Genomic DNA, 22,392 nt, shown 5'->3' with positions numbered 1-22,392 from the left:
CTCTCTCTCTCTCTCTCTCTCTCTCTCTCTCTCTCTCTCTCTCTCTCTCTCTCTCTCTCTCTCTCTTTACCTCTCTTTGCTCTTTGCTTATGTGATCGTACTGTTGTTAGTAATGTACATCGTAATGAATGTATTCTGCGATACTCCATAGCAATAATACGCTACACCGTGTTAGTTGACTTTCTACAGGGTAGTAAGTATTTTAGATTGGTATATATGTACGATTAACGATTAAAAAGTCAAAGCGAATGAGAAGGAACGAGGGAAAGAGGGCGAACATATATTCAATAATCTAACTCTCTATATTCCTATCTCCGCTTTTCTCCTTCGATATCAGATAAATTCTCGATAAGATTCAAAGTTTGCCACATTCAACGAAATTATTTTAGTCACTTGTTTTGTATCACCCTTATTTCACATACCCACCCACCCCATTTCACCCACCTACAGTCGAACTGCAGCTTTTCAAGTATTAGCATTAGTTTGTTTGTAGCATTGTTCCCTAGAATGGGATCAGTTTACCGTCTCGTTCGGTAAGCGAGATTGTATCATGAGATAATCTTCTATCATTGTGGTTATGGGCCCATCGTTTCAATACGATGTGCTCCTATTATGGTAAGGACAATCGAGTTCTGCGCATATCGCCCAAGCGGAACTACGGAACGCAAACGGGTTGGATAGAGCATCACTTGCAATTATGTAAACAAATCATAACATAACAAAATCAGAAGAAGACGTACATGAATGCGACTAGACACACGTAAAACGTATATAATAAGAGAGCATAATCTACAACGCTTTGATCGCTATCATCGATGCACTGAGAGTGACTGTACAGAAACAGCTATCATCTATCAAATTAGTGTATACGTTTAGAGAGCTTAGTTGGTGGAGGTTAAAATTGGAAATACAATATGCATTTTCGTAAATTTCCTTAAAATTTACATGCCGCCCATGCCGTTTGAAATTAGAAGAAAAATGAATGGAGTGTGTGCAACAATTGGTAGATGGGTTGCGATTGCTCCCAATCATTTTCCGACCTTTGCACACGATGCTTACTTTAAACCTGCTTCACACCTCTACAAATAAATGGTGGTAGGTGTTTTAATTGAACCAATCAAACTTCGTTCGACGTTCCCTCTTACCTCTGGAAAGATAATTTTTCGTTCAAACAGATGTACCATACGCAGCAGTAAACATCGCCCGTGAACTATCGGTATCAAGCGAAATGTCTTCCGGACTAGCTAGATCGACACGGATTTGGTCCAGCTGACTATCGTTGGCCGAGTTGGTGGCGCTGCCACTATTCAACTGGCCTGCGCCACCACTAGTGGTGGTAGCACTGCTATACGTGTAGCTAGTATTCCGTCGACGGTTGCCTTGCGCTCCCGACTGCCCCCCATTTCCACCGCCCCAATTGCGCAGGGTCCAGTGGAAGTGTGTCGGGGCGGCGGTGACAGATGACGGTGTTATAGCTCCGCCGGCACCGGCACCACCGGTAGCGACTGTTGCCGTCGTCACGCTGCCGGAACCGTTTGCCGATGGCATGATGACCACCGTTGTATTGGTGGTGCCGTGTTGATTCATCTCGCCGGCACCACCGTCACTGCGTCCGCGACCATTGCTTTCCACGTTAACGTCATCATCGTCATCTACTCCGAGCACTTGAGAGGGCATCATGATCGTCACCTCGCGGTTAGTACATGGTAACGTTTCCGTCGCACCCGCTATCATATCCATGCTATCCTTGGTCCCCGAGTTGGACGAGTTCTGGGAGTCTAGAGAATCGATACTGCTATCGATAGCGGCCAGCCCGTCCACACTCAAACCGACCGAACGGTTCGGATGTGAATGATGATGATGATGATTGTGACCGTCGATCCGATCGCCCAGTTCACGGAAGCGCTCGATCGCTTCTTGGTCTCCCTGACACTCCTCGATCGATCGCAGTATCTCCCAGCAAAGTTCCGACTCGATCGGGATCGGTTGGTCCGAGTCACGATTGTAGATTGATATGGCAATATGCACGGGGTGCGGAATGGGCAGCGGAATCAACATCTTGTCGGCGGCATGCTTCGGTTGCTGTTTTCGCTTCCAAGGTTTCCAGCTTTGAGTTTTCTGTTTCGGCGACGGCATTGGTGAGCGACGTGCTCGAACTCGTGGCGTTGTCAGCCCAGATGATGTCGTATCGCTGTAAACGGTAGCCGAGACGGACCAGTCAATTGTAATGTTATGAGCTATATCATGCATCCGAAATCGTGCACTTATTTTTACTTACTTGCGCTTTTCCGCTCGCCGTGAATTGATCATTACGCGCGATCGTGGGTTGAACGCGGACACCTCCAAGTATGGCGAATGGACTTGAATGTTTCCACGCGGGGCATACACATTACCCAGCAGATCCGGCCCATTAATGCCCATTATATCGCTGGTGTTTTGTACCATCTCGTTATACCGATGCAAATCTAACTGTGCGTGTGGTTCTAGCTTGAACTGTGTATCGGTATCGGAAAGTGGGGTCAAAAAATCTAGGCTAAATATGTCCGCGTACAGCATACCCGCCAATCCAGCCCAATCGCCCACCGACAGACCCTTCGCATCCCAGAACTCTTCCTCGCTGATGGACAGGCGAGCAATCACGTGCGATGGGTAGAATTTTTCCAGCATATATGCTGACTGCTGAATCACAATTTTTAATTCCATCGTGTTCAGCTTGATGCGTGATTTTACCGCAGTCGTTAGGCCCGTTTGCAAATCCCGCCGCCTCTTCTCTAGCTTCTCGTGGAGCGATGTCATCAGGTCTTGACCTTCGCGCTCTAGCTGACGGTAGGGACCAACACTTTTCGAAAGCTGTGCTGAAAACGGTCCAAAGCAGGCTTCCACAAATTGGCTAAAGTCCTTTTGCGGCTGGCAAATGATAGTTTCCATGGAGTGTTGATATGCCTAAAAGGGGTTCACAAAAAAACGATATCGATATTATGCAGCTCGGCGTAGGTGGGACAATTGTAAACTTACCTGTAGCTCATCCAGCTCCATCTTGGCTTCGAACGCTGCCAGCGCTTGTTCTGGCTTGATCGAAAAATAGTAATCCAGCGCTAAACCAGGCCCTGCTATCCGGCGGACGGCAAAGCTATCGCTAGCAGGCACCCGCCCACACTTTTTGATAAACAAATGGAATGTAGCGGCATCCCAAAATAGACGCACCCAGTACCGTACAATACCGACGAAGAATACCAACACCGCTATTAACGGACAAATTACAGACGCTACCAGTACGGCTGCCAACGGTTGAAGCAAACCCTGAATGCCAATGTTCCATCCAACCGCTTCGAGGAAGATACAGTATCGATTGCGTCGGCTCTCGTCCGGACAGTCAAGATCGTAGATCAGCATCATGTAAAGATGCAACGTGACCGTAATGAATGGCATCCAGAGCGGGGCTGTGACGGCTAGTGCCAGACTGGATGCGCTGACGGCGAAACATAGCAGAGGGAACAGCACCAAAATGACCAGTGTGCCCAGAAATCCTTTCACGAAGTAGTTGTACAACCGGTTCAAATGGCGCGTCATGCCCTTTCCTATGAATCCTGTGTCCGGCTCCGTCTCGAAATGTGTCCGAGCCTTGGAGATGTGACGCCACAGTTCCATCAGTCGCGAAAACATCGTCTGCGTGATACTGGTTTTGCGCGGGAAAAGTGTGCCATTCACTTGCGACAGCTCTAGATCGGCCATGAATGGTTTCTTACAGAACAGGGCACGCAAACCGAGTGGACTGCACCAGGGCACGATGACACCGAGCAAGAACATTATGTTCCAGGTCCAGGTCCAGGTGCGTTGGAACAGGTTCAGCAAGCGCCACATCGGCCAACGTGTACTCGTAGAACGGATCAGCTCCTTTTCGACCAAAAAGACGGGCTGACTCGGATCTGAGCGTGGTGTAACGATCGAGGTAGCCTGCTGGCAGATGACCGTCGGTATTACTTCCGAATGGCCTTGGAAACTGCGCCGAATAATCCATGATTTAGGCGACCAGATACGGCAAGCCCACTGAAAGTTACGCGTTGGTGTTTTCGCATTTTTTAATTCCTTCAGCAAGACGGGTTCCCGCTGTGAAAGTATTTAAAGATTTGAATTCGTTTTTTAAGCCTTGATCTTGTACCTCTTCGGTGCAGAATTGAGTTTCGTCAATGAAATCGTACCTCTTTCATGAACGCTAGGTCGCGATTCAGAAAATATACCGTCTGGTGCAGATTGAGACGCTGCGCAGCCCGCAGTGCCTCCTCGTGCGCTCCCCAGGTAATTTTCGACAGCTTTGCCTGCTCACCGGCGTTCAGCTTAGCGCGCAGCCACGGATAGACGCGGGACAGTACGGGATGCTGCTCTTGTAACGTTTTCTCCATTTCTTCACGCGATTTTTTCAGCTCCTTCTGTATTTTGTCTACCGCTCTATGCGAAAGAATCAAGAGTGGTTATAAAATTCTAATTACTGATGGAAAAAATGAAGTTTAGGTCCGCATCAATTCCGGCTAGCATCGAAGTTTACTCCGGAGAGTAGATGCGGAAACAGTTTCTGGAATCGATTTTTGAATAGGAATCGAGATCGGCTCTGGAATCGAAATTAGCTTCAAAATCAAAATCGGAATCAGAATCGGTTTAGGCATCTCCATGAAAATAGACATTTAGGTCCTATGCAGCTACAATTGTACCGCCAGTTGCCAACTATCCAATTGTACACTTGTAAACGATCCATTCTCTTGCAGATTCTGGAACTTCTGATTTCAATTCCAGAATCGGAATCGGGTAGTTTCAAAACTAATTCATTACTCATTATTCACTTACTTGTGCATGATGACCACTGATTGTGCCTGCTGCACGAGCAACTGCGGTATGTTCTCTCCCAGTTCGGCTAGTTCGACATTAGACAGGATAGATGTATAGACGCGCTGCAGGTACTCCTTCATTACGGCATCGTTTACTTCTTCCTCAATTTCGGCGTCCGTCATTTTTCGTTCGCGCAGTTCGGCTATCAACCTTTCACGAAAGTGTAAAAACCAGCCGCGTGTTTCCTTCTCCAGAATACCAACAAGTATCGGAAGAGCCCGACGCATTGTGTCCTTAGAGAAGAGACGCAAATCGATGTCCTGTCCTTTGGGTGTCACGTATAGATAAGGAATCGGTTGCGCTTGGTTGCAGTTCACGTCGAACTTTTCCATGGTGGCTCGGCGTAGTTGGTGGCGCACATAGCTACATAGCGAATCTAGGCAGTCTTCATATTCGTTCTGATAGAACGAGAGACGCAAAGCAAACAAATACATAAATACAAAGTACATCAAAATGTGTCACAATTGCTTCGTTCTCTGAGCACGGCATATTTACCCTACAAACTAGTTCTGCTACCAAAAACCGACAACGCTCTTCTTTAATTTTGTTATCTAAATTATGCGCTAGCAATGAGGGAACACCTGTTGCAAGGATTGAGGGAAAACCCGGAAAAACAATTAATTGAAGCTCATATCCATTTTCACATCACATCACACTACTCACCGACAATCATGTCCACCAGCTTAATCAATCCCTGCAGCAGTGCTCGAAAGGCATGGGCAACAGAGAAAAAGTGACCGGTTAGGCGTTCTTTGGCAGTGATAACGATGAAGCGAGCGGATAGTGCCAGATCACTAAGCAGCGAGTCCCTTGTCCTTTCGGATCCTTTCTGCAGAAACTGTGACAATCGCCAGCGATGTACTTGTCCCGGAAAGTTCAAACTCGGTACCTCAAACTCTCTGCAAATAAAAATGAATATTTTGCTTTAAAAACTGATGCTTAATTTACGCTGCATAAAAGAAAGTTCATGCAACACACGATCGATCAACATTTACTGCGTTAATACTAGGGTTTCAAATGCTCCAAGAGTCCTATGCTCTACTAAAATCCTGCAAACCACTTTCACTACTTGTTTATTATCTACTTATGATCGCTACCGGGAAACGTTCAAATACAATATTATTGCTAGTATAACGAATGGATGAATAAATTAACGCAATTCCCAATTCTTCTCCAATTCGTCAGGATTCCAAATCTAACACACACAAAATAGGAAATATTATACTATGCAACAAACCAGAAGGAAAATAGCATATCTATACCGCACAGTAAGAGAAAGGAGAATAACAAACGCGTGAAACTACGGAAAGACATCAAATGCAGCTATTTTTGCTATCGAAAAACTGGTGTACAATGGTGAGAATGTTGAATTAAAACAAAATGAAGATGTAATGCCTCCATTACTTCGTTAGCAAACCACACACTCTTTCACTATCATGTGTTCCACGGGCCGTAATCGTTTAATCACATATTTTACATTCCTCATAATTACTCTAATGCTAGCCTAACACTTCGATGCACTCAACATCCACACGGCACAACGAAAAACGATATAATAAGGTTAGCCAAAATCAGTCAAATCGATGGTTGGTAGCTAACACCGAGTATACTCAACATAATACATTCAATATCGATTCTTACAGGCACGTTACAAAGAGTAATACGCAAAATATGAAAAATATTACACGAAGGATTTGTACGGAAAACATACTATAGATATAATGGAAAGTGAAAACAACACATTATTTCGACTTCATTTACCCAGTGAACTGTATCGTTTCCAATTGTTCGCAATTCAATTTCTTCGGTTTTCCAAATTTGTCCTTTTGCAAGCTTTCAATGAAAATATTTACAAACATTGTTGGTGCTTTTAGTTCCACGAATACGCAATGGGGGACACATATTTGTGACTTGTTTTTTAACATTCAAATATATGGTGAACGTGTACATGTTTTATATGTAATAATAAATAAAAAATGTAAACATATTTAAATCTACTGTAACATCGTAGTAGATACTTTTGCAGGGAGTATGAATAAATTTGATAATAAATATAAAAAACGTAATATTTACTCTCTATGATCAACAGATACGACAATTTAGCTAGAAATAAGTGTTAGTGATGTTCCAATCATCAAAGCATTTTGCATATTATGTAATATTATTCGCATATGAACGGCAACAAAACAATATGAATAACTTAAAAGCAAAAAAAATCATATAAAGCAACCAATCCAATTAAATAATTTGATATGGCGCATGGGTGTTATGGGTAAAAATACCGAATCAAACGCAAAACTGATGAAAGGCGAAACATTTCAGCAAACAATCTCACTATTCCGTCGGCAGAATTTATAATAGCTAATTATTTTGAATCGTAGATGATACTAACCCACGCTCACGCAACGATCGCAACTGGGCATTGGTCAGCAAACGCGGTTCCCCTGTGCCATCGGCAGCAACTGCGTCCAGCTCGTCGAACGGAGGTGCGATAAATAAATCGCGCAGATTGATTGGACGAGTCTTCCGATTTACGCTGCTCACTACTGTACTGTGTATGTTCGCATTGCTTCCTCCACCGCTTCCTGCTACCGATAGGGAAGTTACGCTCTGTCCTCCGCCTGGTGCAGCTGCATTACCACCATTACCAAAACCTCCACCAGGACTGCTTGAAAGAGGAGTTGGTAAGTCTGAAAATTGCAAAGAAGAACATGGTTGACATTGCACTAACCATAATAAGCATTACATTACATGTGTCAAAACTTACTGATCGGGAACGTTTTCCAATGATACAGAAACTGCTCGGCGACAGATTTGATGTGTTCTATCAGCTGTTCCACCTCTGGTGGGGCCCCAATCAGATTGATCTGAAAGTTCACAGGCTCTTTTTCTGGTGGCTGAAGTGAGGTGGGTCTCACTAGAACCGGTCCTCCGGCCGCTGTATTTGAAGGCCCGCGCAAGGCCGCCACTGTCGTCGTGCCATCGCCGTTTCTTACCGTATCGAGGACCATGATTCTTGCGACAATTCTCACACTTGGCGTTTGCAAACAAATATGTTAAAACAATTTCAACGTACTGATGACTATCAATGAATTTCGTTTCTTTAACTGTGCTGTTTGGAATGTGTGCTACAATACAATGGCAAACTGGCTATGGCCATGTGGCTGACGACGGCAGTAGCGGTAGTAACGGCAATCGTCACAACGACGGATGGCAGACATTTGTACTTTTTAGTAATGATTGCAGTAAATCGGCAACTGGTTCCAGCTGCTGCTACAGGTCCGATCCGGATAGACAAACCTTACACGTGGCATTTGATGTGTCGCTGGAAGCTGGAAAGATGCAGAAAAAATAGAGGATTTTATATTAATTATTAATAAAACAGTTGGATTTACAGTTTGTTTTATTGAATCCGCAATATGGTAATTTCAGTCACAAACCATAGTGATCGCGTCAACACTTTGCTCTTTACTTTTTTCCATGTTTTATGCTGCTCCACCCCTCCAACCACTCGATAAAACGGAACAGGAAACATTTCAAACAATCCCTTTAAGACTACTGAAGCATGACACTGTACCAGGCAGCTGGCACCCTCTCAGGCTTCCGCCGTGAGCATTGCTCCATAACACCAACCAAAGGCAGAACAACGGGTCACACTCGCATTCGCATAGGGGTGCAAGCTATACATGCATCATGTATTGCAGGTTGCACGCATTGCTCAATGCACATAATACTAGCCAGCACACATAACAATCACGCGAATAATCAACGAAAATTATTATCAAATTCTGTCGACGATGACCTTGGCTGACCCATAACGAAGTTTTGCATGCGATGCGAATATGTTTAATGTAGTTTCGCGTGCTTTGCGTGCTCCAATCGACAAACTGTTTTACTTTAATCTATTTCCCCCCAAATATTTCAAACTTCAATTGTCGTTTTCTTCATTCGATTCTTGCTTCAATAATATCAAGGGGTCCCAACAAAACAAATTAGAACATTCGTCAATAATGGATCATTTGCGATCACGCCTGGTCTATTTTTATCACGTTTATGGTATAAACACAGTTACTACCATTCTTGAACACGCACTAATTTATGTGTTTCACTTAACCATCTTATGTATAAAAGAACTGAAAGAGCATTCGAGAACATATATCCTATGTTGTACATACAATTGTTTGTATGAGGAACATCTGCATTATCTGCAAACAACATACTGTTCATAGGATATATCGCGGAGATAATCGAACCTTCTGTACAGGGCGAGAGAATGATGCACGGACAGTGTGGTTTCCTTCCCTGGTCTGATAACTTTTTATACAATAATACGAACTTAATACTATTTTAATACTATTTTTAGCAATTATTACCCGATAAAACGGATATTTTCCATTGATTTTGCTACATTTCCTCACCAAAAGAAAATTCACGTACAGTCAGCTGTCAAGGCTGTCGAAAAAACATGATAAAAAAACACCGAGGGGTAGGACTGCACTCGCCATCGAAACACAGCATGCAGAACTGGTATAAAGTAAATTTTCACGAATCGACCAAAAATAATGAAACAAGCGTGGTGTTGTTTTTAAAGACAAACTGAACGCAATGATTTCACACACTCAAGATAAGTACTTGCATTTTTAATACATTAATTACAAACAAAAACGATAAAACTAAAATTTGGTCTAATGTTCGGCACGATGGCACATTCGTACTCCCCATGACATTGACAGAAACAGGTTTGCCGGCAGAGGGCGCTTCGCGGATGACACAAGAGCTTCCGCTTTGTGCTGTGCAACTCTCTTTCTATTCGATCCGAGGAAACAACCAGCAGCATGAGGTGCGCAAGTTGTCGAAAATTTAGAGAAATTACAGTTTTATCACAGTCGCTTCGGTCCAAAACAACACTCAAGTGACAAAGAACCGACCAAATAAGGAAATGAGAGTAATTTCGGTCTCTACGCACGGAAGAAAGTGCTCAAAATATGTTCCAAATCACATGTGTATGTGGCGCGTCTACCTTTGTATCGATTCACCGTCCGGTGCGAGTGTATAGAGCGATAGAAAGTGGCTTGCGGCAACATACATCGCTACCGGTAGCTCTCGGTTTATACAACATAGAATTTTTCGCATGAAATGATCGCGCTTGCATTAAAGGGTGGTGCATTTCGATTAAATGGGAATGTTTACCGTACGGTTCTTTGTCGTTTGAGTGTTTACAATGTCCGACGAAAAAAAACGTGGCAAGAGGGTGATTTTCAACCGAACATTGCAAGAGAAAAATATGCAAAACTCACAACGAGTGCAATTCGATTAATGCGTGTGTGATGTTTCCGTTTTTTTTCTTCTTCAGTTCCCTCAAGCTTCAGAAGAGGCTGGCAGCCTCGGTTATGCGATGCGGCAAGAAGAAGGTGTGGTTGGATCCTAATGAAATCAACGAGATTGGAAACACCAACTCGCGTAAGTAGCGATATGCTTTAGCAGCCCACCACATATGGCACCTGCTTCGCACAGACTTTGATACGATGCTCTATTCTATTTTTGCTTGCAGGACAAAACATTCGCAAACTGATCAAGGATGGTCTGATCATCAAGAAGCCGGTGGTGGTCCACTCGCGTTACCGTGTGCGCAAAAACACGATCGCTCGCCGCAAGGGTCGCCACTGCGGTTATGGTAAGCGAAAGGGTACGGCCAATGCCCGTATGCCCCAGAAGCTGCTCTGGATGAACCGTATGCGTGTGCTGCGTCGTCTGCTGAAGAAGTACCGTGAGGCGAAGAAAATCGACCGTCACCTGTACCACGACCTGTACATGCGTGCGAAGGGTAACGTGTTCAAGAACAAGCGTATCCTGATCGAGCACATCCACAAGAGGAAGGCGGAGAAGGCCCGCTCCAAGATGCTGAGCGATCAGGCCGAAGCCAAGCGTACCAAGGTTCGTGAGGCCCGTCGTCGTCGCGAAGAACGTATTGCCACCAAGCGCCAGGAGCTTCTGCAGACGATCGCTAAGGAAGAGGAGACCGCGCAGCATGTTGCCGCTACTGGAAAGAAATAAATCATCCTTCCTCGCTCAGTATAAGGCATCTCGAGGATTGTGAAAATGTGAACCGTGTGTGTTTGTGTTGGTGTGTGTTAAGGATAAGAGATGAAAGAAATGTTGGAAAGGGCGTCCTAAGTGCATCTCTACTCAATGTTGGAAAGTGTTGGTTAGTATTACGGGGCTGTTCTTCGTACTAGAATAAACGTTAAATGGTAATGAACGTCATAATAGTTACATGTTCTAGAACGGGTGGCGAGGCAGGGTGATAGGCCCAAAGTCTCTATGAAAATAAACAACATGGCATCATAACAGTATCGCCAAAAGCAGGATTTTGTAATCTATTGAATTGTTGGTTGATGTCAAGGACAAATAATGCCGGTTGTTCCAACAGGTTGAATTTGACCTGCATGCGCAAACCACAACAAAATACCGAAGCGATGGTTAGTGTCCACGAATACCATACATTTAGTATTCGGGAAACTCCAGTGTTCAACACATGTACAGTATTTGTTCCAGTTGTTCATACCATGTACAATATTAGCGTCCTTTAATAATTCGATAGCGATGTAACTAGTTTACTTTTAGACAATTCCAACTTCGGACCAGATTTGGACAATTTCCTCAACAAGCAGTGATCAAAAATAACGAAGGATACATTCCATTGGTATTAATAACAAACATATCATACCCTGTTCGTCTATATAGGTCCTTAGTAGAGGCGACTGGTTCAAAACCAATTTGTTTTAAGATATTGGTGAATTACGCTCTCTAAACATCCATCGCCTAGCTTATACCGAGCCAAAAAATAAAAGTATTTGGATCCGAAAATTATCATATTCTTTCTGTCCCAGCCTCTTTCCATGTTCGTGTTTGTTCGTAGCCGGAAATAAAAAAAAAACAGTAACACAACTAATTAAGCGACCTAAAAGGCTTCACCGTCAAGCAGTGTAACGAAAAGTTGGAAAGAACTATAGGGAAATTACGTTCTACTAACAAGAATAAGAAGTAGGTAAAAATGAAGTTCTTACTCGCCACTTAAACATTAAGTGCTTCCATGTGTTTCGTAGCTGGTTGCACGACGCGGCATTACGCTCAGAATTAGGTCAGCGAACGTGGAAAACGGGGAAAACCAAACACAAAAAATATACACACAGAAATTCCACTATTCAGCATGACCACACCAGTTGCTAACGCTCCAAAAGTCTGTCGGCGGATCGGAGGAGCTAACTGCCGTCTCCAAACCCGCCGAACCCACAGATGCAGTTGTGCAGCTGTAATGCGGATGAAAATTCCTGTCTGCTTGTGTAAACAATTGCAGGCAGAATGGACGATTTTGAAGCGTTTGGTCTGCGTGAAATGCGCTACATGGACAGACATCATTTCACAGTCATGATGTCGGTATTCATTTTACATCCGGGGTAAACATACGTACTGTGAGTCGGAGAGCTTTCCCCCCAACAACTCTTCATCCGTTATAAAGCTGTGCACAAGCTATTGAAAAAGCTATTCATGAGACAATTTTCCCAGCGATGGGAAAGAGGCATATGAAATGGGTCAAATGCAACGCAAGAATGAAGAAACATTACTTAACTGCTCATTATTTTCCTTCAAAAGAATGCATCATACGTACTTGCTATGCTGTCTTTTCTTAATTTATGTTTATTTCTGTAGACGAGAATCAATCAGCTATTAATTAATAGGACAGTTAACAATGATTCATAACAGTCCTTCCAGTCCTATCTATATTCTATGTTAGATTATTTATACTTAACTTTACGCCACGATTCTTGTAATGCAGATAAATCAGGAATATGGCTTTCAACATTGTGATCCTACATAAGTTGAAATGAAACAATGGAGCGTTTTGTGTGAACATTCATTTCATTTGCATACTAAATGCTTTTCCCGAAAGCAACGCAAGGATAACATTAAATGAGCTAAAGTAATTCACTACAAAACGAAATTAAGGAATCACTTATATGGCTATTGTCATGACTTATAAAATGATTTAATCAAGGATTTACGGTCTTTAAATTCGACTCGAACTGTTCACAGCTTTACAGTCTTTAAATTCGATTCGAACTAGTAAACTGTTTAGCAAGAAACACATTACAGTCCATGAGATACAAAATTTGGTGATGTTAATGTCCACCCCATCACAAACATTCGCCCCCTTCAACACAGTCAGGATGGCCGAGCGGTCTAAGGCGCTACGTTCAGGTCGTAGTCTACTCTGTAGGCGTGGGTTCGAATCCCACTTCTGACAACTCATGTTTTTTCCCGCAACTTTTTATTGCAAAATATCAGCCCACCACTATGCAGTTTCTGTGGCATTAATCCGCCACATTTTAACCGAAGAACGTGGATATACTGCGGAACGCATCACCAAATTCGCATCAGTACTCTTCAACCGTTGTAGGAACACGGACCACTTGTGTTTGAAAATACATTTGCCGCGGTCCACATATATTAGGTGCATATTTTTAGTAGAATAAGTTCAAAGCCTTTGAATTAAAAATATGTTTAAATAGTATTCTAGACACGCCTGTTGAAAATTTAATATTGATTGTGGGAATTTTTTTAACGATTTGTATTGTAATAAGCTCTAGTAAAAAAAACTGAATATTTAGCAGACCACGTCTGTTTACGCCGCGGTCCACTGGTTGAAAACCACTGACCTAAATGACCATGATTAGATTTAATTCTTGACTAAAAGAGGCAAATGAGGCCAATATGCTCAAATTCCCTATAAAACTAAATCAATATATAAATAATATCTTCTAAATAATTTCATGCTCTCATCCCTAAAGGTAGAACTTCTTTTGAACTTGTACAAAAATGTACCTCCATATAAAAGCATCAACCAGGAGAGGAATTGCTTCAATTTGTACAAACAAAGCCATTCCTTGCTTACCCTGTCTTTTTATTTCTCACTTTAAATAAGCGTTTTTTTGCGAATATTTCTTTTTGTCAAATGCTTTCTGGCTCGCGGCGTATTGTGTGTTTGCCTGTGTTCTGGGTGGACAACGAACGATGTGAAAAAGTCATCAAGAGAGTTAGAATAACTGAAAATCCTAGACTAGACATTAACACACTGATCTTTGCTTCCAGGCGCTGCAGCACCTTATCCAGGCCATTTTCTCAAAACAATTGAAGTGAATTTGAAGTGTGTTTGTGTGTGTGCGCTTGTAAAGGTGACGCGGCGAGGCGGGGGCTATGGCATGGCAGTGGATGCATTCTCGCCATGATTACGCTAGGAAATAGAGGTGATCTGGGATGAGAAAAAAAACAACATAAAATAACCCGACTATTCTGGCGTTCGTAGTTCATGGATCATCTACGGGAGCGGTCTTTGAATGTGTGGCGCGTAATCGACTGACAGCGACGGAAGTACATTAAAAGATAAAGGTGGTTAGTTGGTAGAGGTAGAGGTAGCTGTTCATGTGCCACTAGCGTGGGCCCGTACACCGCTGTGTTAGGGACGGAAGTGTGTCTTATCTAGAGAGAGGCTGGTAGAGGAGACAGTCGGGGGCATGATGATGATGTTGCCACTTTCCTTTTAGATATTCCTGTTGTTCTAGCGGTTAGCAATAGAAAAATGTCTGTCTGGTGGCTGCGGCGACGATACCCCACGTTCCCGGAATGGAAGGCAAATGCTCGAATAAAAAAATCACCCATTTACCGAACCGAAAAGGTTGTCGAACTCTCTGTCGGTCGGAACCGGTATGGCCATGTGTGTTATGCATCGGATTCTCGTGGTGGTGAAACCAAAAGCAGAAACAAGTAGGTGGTTTAAAGTTCATCTTTCATCGGCAAACATGTAAATTGTGCTTTAACTAGTAAACGGTTCTTAAGATACAACCTTAAGCACACTAAACCACACATTTAGCTCAATCGTTCAAATGTTTTAAAATTCAGACTTTTGTTCTCGCAATACTAGAGTCTGGCTCACTGCAAAAGTTGTTTTACATATCATAAAAATCATGAAGATGTTTACATTCAACCGCTTAAGTCACATTTGATATTACTTCGCTTGATCACTTTCCAGCAGTTCGACACATACGATTTGCACACAAACAAACCGTTGAGGGGGGCGGCGGCGCACGTTTCTCTGCCGGATTTAACTAATCCCCTGCTGGGTGTAGTGGAGGTGTTTGAGCATTCCAGAAACGAATAATCCCGTTAATTAATTCCAAACCTCATCGCTACATTTGTTGTTCCGTGCCCCAACGTCCAAATAGGATACGTCGAATGTTGTTGATACGCAGCAACAATGCACCTTAGGAAGTGTGGCGGTGGTAAGAGTCTAGAAATAAATTAGGTTCTGCAATAGGAGAAAGCGCTGGCCCGCTATCGTAGGTGAAATTGAGTCGCCAAAATAGTACGGAAATAAGAGATTTTAAGTAATTTGGAGGCCGCCTTCGCCTTGCTTGTCATACTTGATCTAATGAATATTAAAAATAAAATAATATCAACTCCTAATGTTAAGAATTGCATGCACTATAAATCGTCCATTCACTTCCACAGCCATGGGCACAATCTTATTTTAATGAAAAGTGTATTCATTTTTAAAAAGGGCCACTAAGTACGAGGTCGTAAGCGGCTCAATGATCACTCAGATAGGTTCAATTCTAACTAGGATCGTTGTTTATTTTATTATGTTTCGTCCACTGATTGATTATGAATGTTTTCAATTAGTGTTGGGAAAAAGAGCACAATTAGGTGTGCTGTGCGCACACGCACGCACATCTCAGTGTGCGGTGCACATTTCGCACTGTGCGCGCTCTACGCACTGTGCGCGCACCCCGCACTGTGCGCGCACTCTGCACTGTGCCCGCACTCCGCACTGTGCGCGCACTCCGCACTGTGCGCGCACTCCGCACATTTCGCACAGTGCGAGCACACTTCGCACGGTGCGCGCACTTTTCGCACATTCCGCACAGTGCGAGCACAGTCCGGACTTTTCGCACACTTCGCACAGTGCGAGCACACTCCGCACTTTTCGCACACTTCGCACAGTGCAAGCTTCACTTGCTTCACTTTGCACTGTGCGAGCACACTTCGTACCATGGTGGTACGTACACAAAGACCACGACCACACGACCAATGTCAGCTTTTTCTCTTAGAGTTCATTTACTCAGCCATCGGGTTCGTCTAACAGTGGATGAACTTGGCGGACACCTGACCTCTTCGAATCCCGATCGAAAACCCGTTACACAAACACAAGGATACAACACACCCAGACAAAAATTTAAAGGCCCCGAAACACAATATCAACACAGCGGTCCATAGCCGAAGAAATTATCAGGAAAAATCGGCTGACATCAAGCACGCGTTTCTTGAAAACAACTATGAACTGTGAAGGTCGTAGGTAAACGACGCTCCAGTGGGTTGAGGTTTCTCTTGAATTTGGCTGAGATGAAACGTGTCTGTGCTTGTACTCGGAGCCACCGCTTTGCGATTGTGCAATAAAACAGACAGCTGGTTTCACGGGAAAACTGTTATTCGCGTCGCAGGCTTGCGATAGCAGCGCATGTTTTGATGCAAAAATTACAATTTTCACTCGGAGCCCTAGTCAAATTTTGTGATTAACTGAAGAGAAGACATGGGACAGGGCAAAAGGGGAGGGGGGGGGGGGGCGATGGGCATGTGTGTGGTATGAATGTGTGCAAGCGATTTATGGATCTTTGATTCGCCCCGACTTGAACTCGTCGCACCAACGGATCGGAGTCGCTAATGCTAACTGATGCTGATGCTTAAAGGCGGTTTGTCAAAATATGCTCAGTACCATACCACCTGACTTCCTGTAACATGGTACGAAGTGTGCTCGCACAGTACAAAGTGAAGCACTGCACGAAATTTGCGAAACATGCTTGCACTGTGCGAAGTGTGCGAAAAGTGTGGAATGTGCTCGCACTGTGCGAAGTGTGCGAAAAGTCCGGACTGTTCATGCACTGTGTGTAAAGTGCGCGCACTGTGCGGAGTGTGCTCGCACAGTATGAAGTGTGCTCATACTGTGCGAAAAGTGCGCGCACTGTGCGGCGTGTGCGAAAAGTGCCCGCACTGTTCGAAGTGTGCGAAAAGTGCGGATTGTGCTCGCACTGTGCGAAAAGTGCGAAGTGCGCGCACTGTGCGAAGTGTGCTCGCACAGTACAAAGTGTGCTGTGCAGTGCGCACAATGAGGTGTGCTGTGCGCACAGTGCGCACTCGCGCACAATGCCCAACACTATTTTCAACACCTAAACTGAACACTACCTTCGCCGCAGGCTATTCTACCAATTGTATACTTTATCCTGAAAAATATTCAATTATTTCTTTCTCACACTCTCGTTCACCACTTTTCTTCGATTCAATTCTTTTGAAAGTCTCTCTGTCGCGTTAACATGAGCGTAACGTAATGAATATTCTAATGATGATTTTGGGGTAACACACACTAATGGGGCTAATTTTCCGCATATTGTTTAGCTTTAGGGATCCTTCTTACTTAAGGACTCTCTATTGCAATCTGGACGATTGTACCACGTGACCGCCCATGTAAGCCTTAATAGCAGATTTTTTAGAGAATAAATCAATTCAATTCAAGGATTAAAAAAAATGGTTTGTATGGAACTGCTGGATATGTTCACGACGTAGTGCCGTAAAACCAACAAGATTAACATTATCCCCAATCGCTAATAATTTAAAAAAATGCATATTCACGAGCACTGTAGTAATCTAATCATTGCGAAATAAAAATGTTTTTGTCACGAATTTACGGTGGCAATGGATTTGTGAAAAGAAAACTTTTGATCACCTCTTTTGCCCTGAATTAGATTATTACCCTGTACCTTTCACCAGACAGCGATTGCCAGTGAAAACTTTTAAAACTCCTTCGTATAACTAACATTTACAATAAAATATAACCAAATCCACATTTAAACCAGGTAAACCTTCTTAATAAAATCAACGAATAGCTTTAAATAAACCGAGACTATCCATTATAAGGTAAGCCAAGCAAATGACAAATATATTATAATTTATATATTGATTAAAAATATAGGAATGAGGCCAATCGGCTGAAAGTCTCTATAAAAATAAACATACGCAGCGTTCTATTTTGTATGCTTCTGAGTCTGAATGTAATAATATGTGTGTCCAAAAATGTTCTATGACTCTCTATGTTCTTATGACTAATACTATTTTTCGTGCAATTTTATTGCTTAGTGTTCCATCATCTTGACTCACTCATGGTTGCTGTCAGTGGAATTGGTACATATTACAGGGAGGCAGGAAACTATAAAAACATAAATAATCTTTACATAAACTGAAACGAATCGCAATTTAAAGATAATATCATACCATAAGTTCATATCAGTTAAAATCAAGTGTTTAAAAAATGTAGCACAACATTTGATTTGGCACAAAAAACCGCTTGAGCACTTTCACTTTGTCGCTAATTGTTGAGCATTGCTTTCGCCATTCAAGACGAATCCGATTATCTTACAGCACAAATCTGCACGTGCACGTTTTTCGTCTACACTATCTTTCAAGTTCAGATTCGGTCGGTGCTTTACGGTTCCAAGGTCGCATACAATTGAAACGGTTGTCCGTCCGACGACGATCGATGCCGTCACCAGTTTTGTTTTATTATTCCCAACAGCGACAATCATGTCTGGCATTAGCATGAGATGTGAGAAACAGAAAATTAGTTCACAACACAACATAAAAACACACCAAAATGTGTATCTCGCTTGGTAGACGCGCCGTCACTGTGCTAAATTCAATTCTTGTTACGCATCCACCAAAACCAAAGGCCATTGCAGCCATTTGTGTCCAGCCAGTTGTGTCTAACAAGCTACCGAATAACGGGCCGGATGTGCAGAGAGTGAGTAGGGGGTGAATGGAAGAGATCGAAAGATATTGCAAAGTTAAAAAAATCCAAGTACTGGATCAACTTGATGCTTCCGCTGCGGAAGGTCACCGGGTCAACCAGGTCAGCAATGGCAAAAAAGAGAATGCAGAGGAAAATGCTTCAAAAAGCAAGCCAGAAAGAAAGTGAACCGAACTCACAATAACATCCGATTCCTTGGGTCAGCGTTTTTGTTCCACTGAGCTTGAGAATGTTTGGCCAATGGTAGTGATGGATGGTGGAACGGAAGAGCATCATTAGCATTCCGGAGGGTATTTCGTGTGCAGTGCAAATCGTTTCAACTGAGAAGCGCTCGATTTAGGGAATAAATTCGCAGCATCACCAAATCTACACGACCGTAGGATCCTACATTACAAAATTATTACACAATGGGGATCTATTGTTCAACGTTGATAAGAGAACGGTAAGGTCGAATGCTAGCACCAACCCATTGCTATATGAAAAATCTATTATTTTATAAAAATGTTTCGTTAGGAGGCAAAATCGTATGATCACAATTAAAAACCCAAATTCTTATCAGAACGGATGTACAATGTATATCGCGATAAGACATATTTTTTATAACTTTCCATCATTCCAACTTTCCATCATTCATTCGATCAATATTTGAAACACTTATTTGACCCATTTATCATGCTTTATTGCATCCTTTCTGGGGCATACATTCCCTGCTGAATACTCTGAAATAAGTGAATAAATCAAATGAACCCACATCATTCCAAAAACCCATCGTCATAAGGAAGGGGTTGTGGCCAGCAGCGATTGACCAGCGCTGGTCACTTACTTGCGTGAATCTCAACTGATTCGCTGCCATGCGCAATATGCTAAGCGGGGATCGGTTAGGGGAAAAGTTCATTAACACTGAGTGCAAAATATATCAGGAGCATTGCTATCGGTTAAAGATTGGATGAATCGTACCAGCACCAGCGAATAAATAGGGTGCCAAATTATATTGAACGGCTCAAATAGTCTACTACTGTTCTAAGCTGATTTGATGGTATTCCAGGAACGGGTTACACTGTCAATCAGGGTTTATGATTTACCTAGACCAGAAAATAGATGTTGCGAATGTTTCCTAACAACCTCAAACGAGTTGCTTCAATCTATTAAATTGCTCTACAATTATACGTCCCGTAAACAGTCGATCAGGTCCGAACGATCAATTGCATCTGCTGCATAGGGGTGCCATGAATTGCTAGAATTGGTTCACTTTGGCATGTGCCGATTGATTGTGACCAATCGGAGTGCATGGACTAAGTACAACAGATATACTAATGTTTTCGTTTAGTTAGGGTTAGAATACAAAATATTGTTAAAAATAAGAAATAATGCCATGGAATTAATTACTGATTTGAAATCGCTCCCCAAAGTAATTTAAACATAAATTGTTATGGTCACATCACATTAAACAGAACTCAATTATTTATCACTTCATTGATCGTCAAAAAAACCCGTGGAACGATCCCTTAATGATTTGAGAACCTTAACCAAGGTAAAACACGATCAAAACAGGTAAGATTTTCTTTTTTAAAAAAATAATAATTAATAAAATACATTTATCACTGAAGAGCTTCTTTGGACTGTGTTAGTATAGCTTGGTTTGACGTATGGGTGGAATTTGGTCCGTGTAAAATTGGAACTCAAGACAGCCGTGTTGATTCAAGACAGCAGTGTTGATGAAACGATTCCATAATGCCATGCGATGATGAGGAATGGACAGAGTGGAACATAGCATTTACTCTCGTTCCCGACTATTCATAAGGATGCAAAAGAAGGAGTGGTTTATAAAATATAAAAAATATATAAAATATAAATATACAAAATATAACCAAACCATACAAAACATCTGCAATAAAAGACATCTCATATCCATATCCATAATATTTCCAAAAGATTAAAAATTCCAATTAATTGTGTCCTTTCGCTTTCAACGGATTTTTCCCATCAAACACCTCATTTTTGAGATCACCTATCCTTCGTTTCGGACGATATTGGCCTCATCCTAAACACAGTAGTATTTGCACATCGGATTAAACACATCCAGAAGAGACTTTTTTTTAAACTTAGATTCAACTTTCTTTCATGCCAACGACTCGATAGGCAACTGAAAATCCTGTCAGAGTGAAATTCTAAACGTTTTTTTATGATGGTCTTTTGCATGAATGCATAAATATTGCTACAATTCTCGAACACTTGTTCGTTGGGCAATGGTTTGCAAGGGACGGCAAGCATGTTTAGCCTACTTTTCCACTTACGTTGAGAGACGAACATCTGATGCTGCCCACTTGACGCATCCACACAGCACGCACACCAACACACATAAATGACGGGCGCGAAAGGTGCAAACAAAGAAGTCCCACCCCTTCAAATAGAGTGAAATTTGCGGATGCAGAAACGTACTGTATCCGTTTTTCCAGCATTTTGATGTGGAAATTACCCAGTTGTACCAGCTCACTTTGAGTTGACTATGTTCGTGCTACTTACCTTTCCACTAAAGCCTTGCACACACTATGCTGTTGCTACTATCCTGCAAAACATGGACTGTGTAAATAGGCTCTCTCCTCCCGGCACGCTAAACATTCACGATTTGTTGGTGGTTGCTAGTTAGTCCACTGGAAGAACTACTGTTACTGCCAAAGTAAGCGACGGACATTCACGCACAGTGACGATTTATTCGACGGATTAATTCTTCACATTCCAGCCCAACATCAACACACATGCACCCTTCTAGGAGCGCGAATGAAACTATCTTTTCACCAGCATTTTGGTACGCTGGTAATCATTTCATATCAGATGATCACTAGAGCACTGAATCGTTTAGCATTTCTTAAATTACTACTACACTTTCTTGCAGTTGATTATCACCACGAGCACAGCAAACCAAGAAACAGGCCACTAGATGCACAACAATAATTGGACAAACCTCCAAAAGGCGAATCAGCAAATGCTGCGCACCGCATATATGTTTCGCGTGTCACGAAGCTACGGCTTCTGTTGCGTGTTCACTCTCTCTCTCTAGCACTAGCCATAGCCAATGCGCTGTGCTTACCATTAATAACTCACTCTCACTCAAATATCCAGTGCGTGCGGATTTTCTCAACGCCACGGGGTTTCCTATGTTATTGGAACATAATTTAAACTGCCCAAAAATCGCGCCCACTTCACGTACGACGAAAACAATTGGGTTTACGCGGAACTTTATGCGAAATACTGTAACTGCACTAAAAGCAAGCACCCGCCACCTAGACCGTGTTGTATTGCATGATAACACACTGAAATGCTCTGCGCCTTTCTATTGCAACATACTCCAGAACGTGAAAACTCGTACTTTCCTCCCAAATATTGAGGTATGCTGCACGCACTGGAAAAAAAAAACATTAAGGTGGCGATAAACGTTACGCTTTTAACAGGCTGTCAATATTCTCGCCTTGAAGGTGCGTATACACTGTGCAAATGAGCTGAACTATATGGAATGGATGATTTTTCCAGAAAACTATCCGTTCAAGATGTTTAAGCGAAGCATTACAGTACATAGTTAAATGCGTTGTAATTTTATCATTACA

General features: G+C 42.6%; 2 protein-coding genes and 1 non-coding gene across 6 annotated transcripts; 2 read left to right on the top strand and 1 right to left on the bottom strand.

Annotated features, from left to right (window-relative positions):
• Nucleotides 1-43: 43 nt before the first annotated feature.
• LOC120952705 (uncharacterized) lies at nt 44-22,251 on the bottom strand. Of its 4 annotated transcripts, none has more exons than XM_040372170.2 (11): nt 21,314-22,251; nt 7,649-8,213; nt 7,274-7,571; nt 6,643-6,714; nt 5,545-5,780; nt 5,377-5,462; nt 4,840-5,279; nt 4,200-4,446; nt 3,016-4,107; nt 2,279-2,943; nt 44-2,191 (listed from the first exon to the last, which is right to left on the bottom strand). In XM_040372170.2, the coding sequence occupies exons 2-11, from the start codon at nt 7,890-7,892 to the stop codon at nt 1,168-1,170; spliced, it is 4,404 nt and encodes a 1,467-aa protein (XP_040228104.2). In that variant the 5' UTR covers nt 7,893-8,213; nt 21,314-22,251; the 3' UTR covers nt 44-1,167. The 4 variants fall into 4 exon arrangements, with proteins under 4 accessions (XP_040228104.2, XP_040228103.2, XP_040228105.2 ...); XM_040372169.2 differs by lacking the exon at nt 21,314-22,251 and adding an exon at nt 9,255-9,360; XM_040372171.2 differs by lacking the exon at nt 21,314-22,251 and adding an exon at nt 9,300-9,349.
• Nucleotides 9,611-10,987, top strand: LOC120952716 (60S ribosomal protein L19). The gene is made up of 3 exons (XM_040372187.2): nt 9,611-9,721; nt 10,235-10,341; nt 10,433-10,987. Exons 1-3 carry the CDS (start codon nt 9,717-9,719, stop codon nt 10,933-10,935), a joined length of 615 nt encoding a protein of 204 aa, XP_040228121.1. The 5' UTR covers nt 9,611-9,716; the 3' UTR covers nt 10,936-10,987.
• On the top strand, nt 13,104-13,186 carry Trnal-cag (transfer RNA leucine (anticodon CAG)). The gene has a single exon. It is a non-coding gene; the product is annotated as a tRNA-Leu (tRNA).
• Nucleotides 22,252-22,392: the final 141 nt, after the last annotated feature.

This window comes from Anopheles coluzzii, chromosome 2, assembly GCF_943734685.1.
Source record: "Anopheles coluzzii chromosome 2, AcolN3, whole genome shotgun sequence".
Lineage (NCBI taxonomy): Eukaryota > Metazoa > Arthropoda > Insecta > Diptera > Culicidae > Anopheles > Anopheles coluzzii.
The sequence above is the reverse complement of the archived record's forward strand: the minus strand, read 5'-3'. Positions and strand labels throughout refer to the sequence as shown.

Excerpts from the sequence above, each read along its gene's own strand:
- LOC120952705 (XM_040372170.2), bottom strand. The coding sequence starts at position 7,892 with ATGGTCCTCGATACGGTAAGAAACGGCGATGGCACGACGACAGTGGCG. Across the intron at positions 7,572-7,648 it reads TTGGAAAACGTTCCCGATCA|ACTTACCAACTCCTCTTTCA; the intron begins GTAAGTTTTGAC and ends TGCAATTTTCAG. Across the intron at positions 2,944-3,015 it reads TGGAGCTGGATGAGCTACAG|GCATATCAACACTCCATGGA; the intron begins GTAAGTTTACAA and ends AACCCCTTTTAG.
- LOC120952716 (XM_040372187.2), top strand. Across the intron at positions 10,342-10,432 it reads GATTGGAAACACCAACTCGC|GACAAAACATTCGCAAACTG; the intron begins GTAAGTAGCGAT and ends TTTTGCTTGCAG.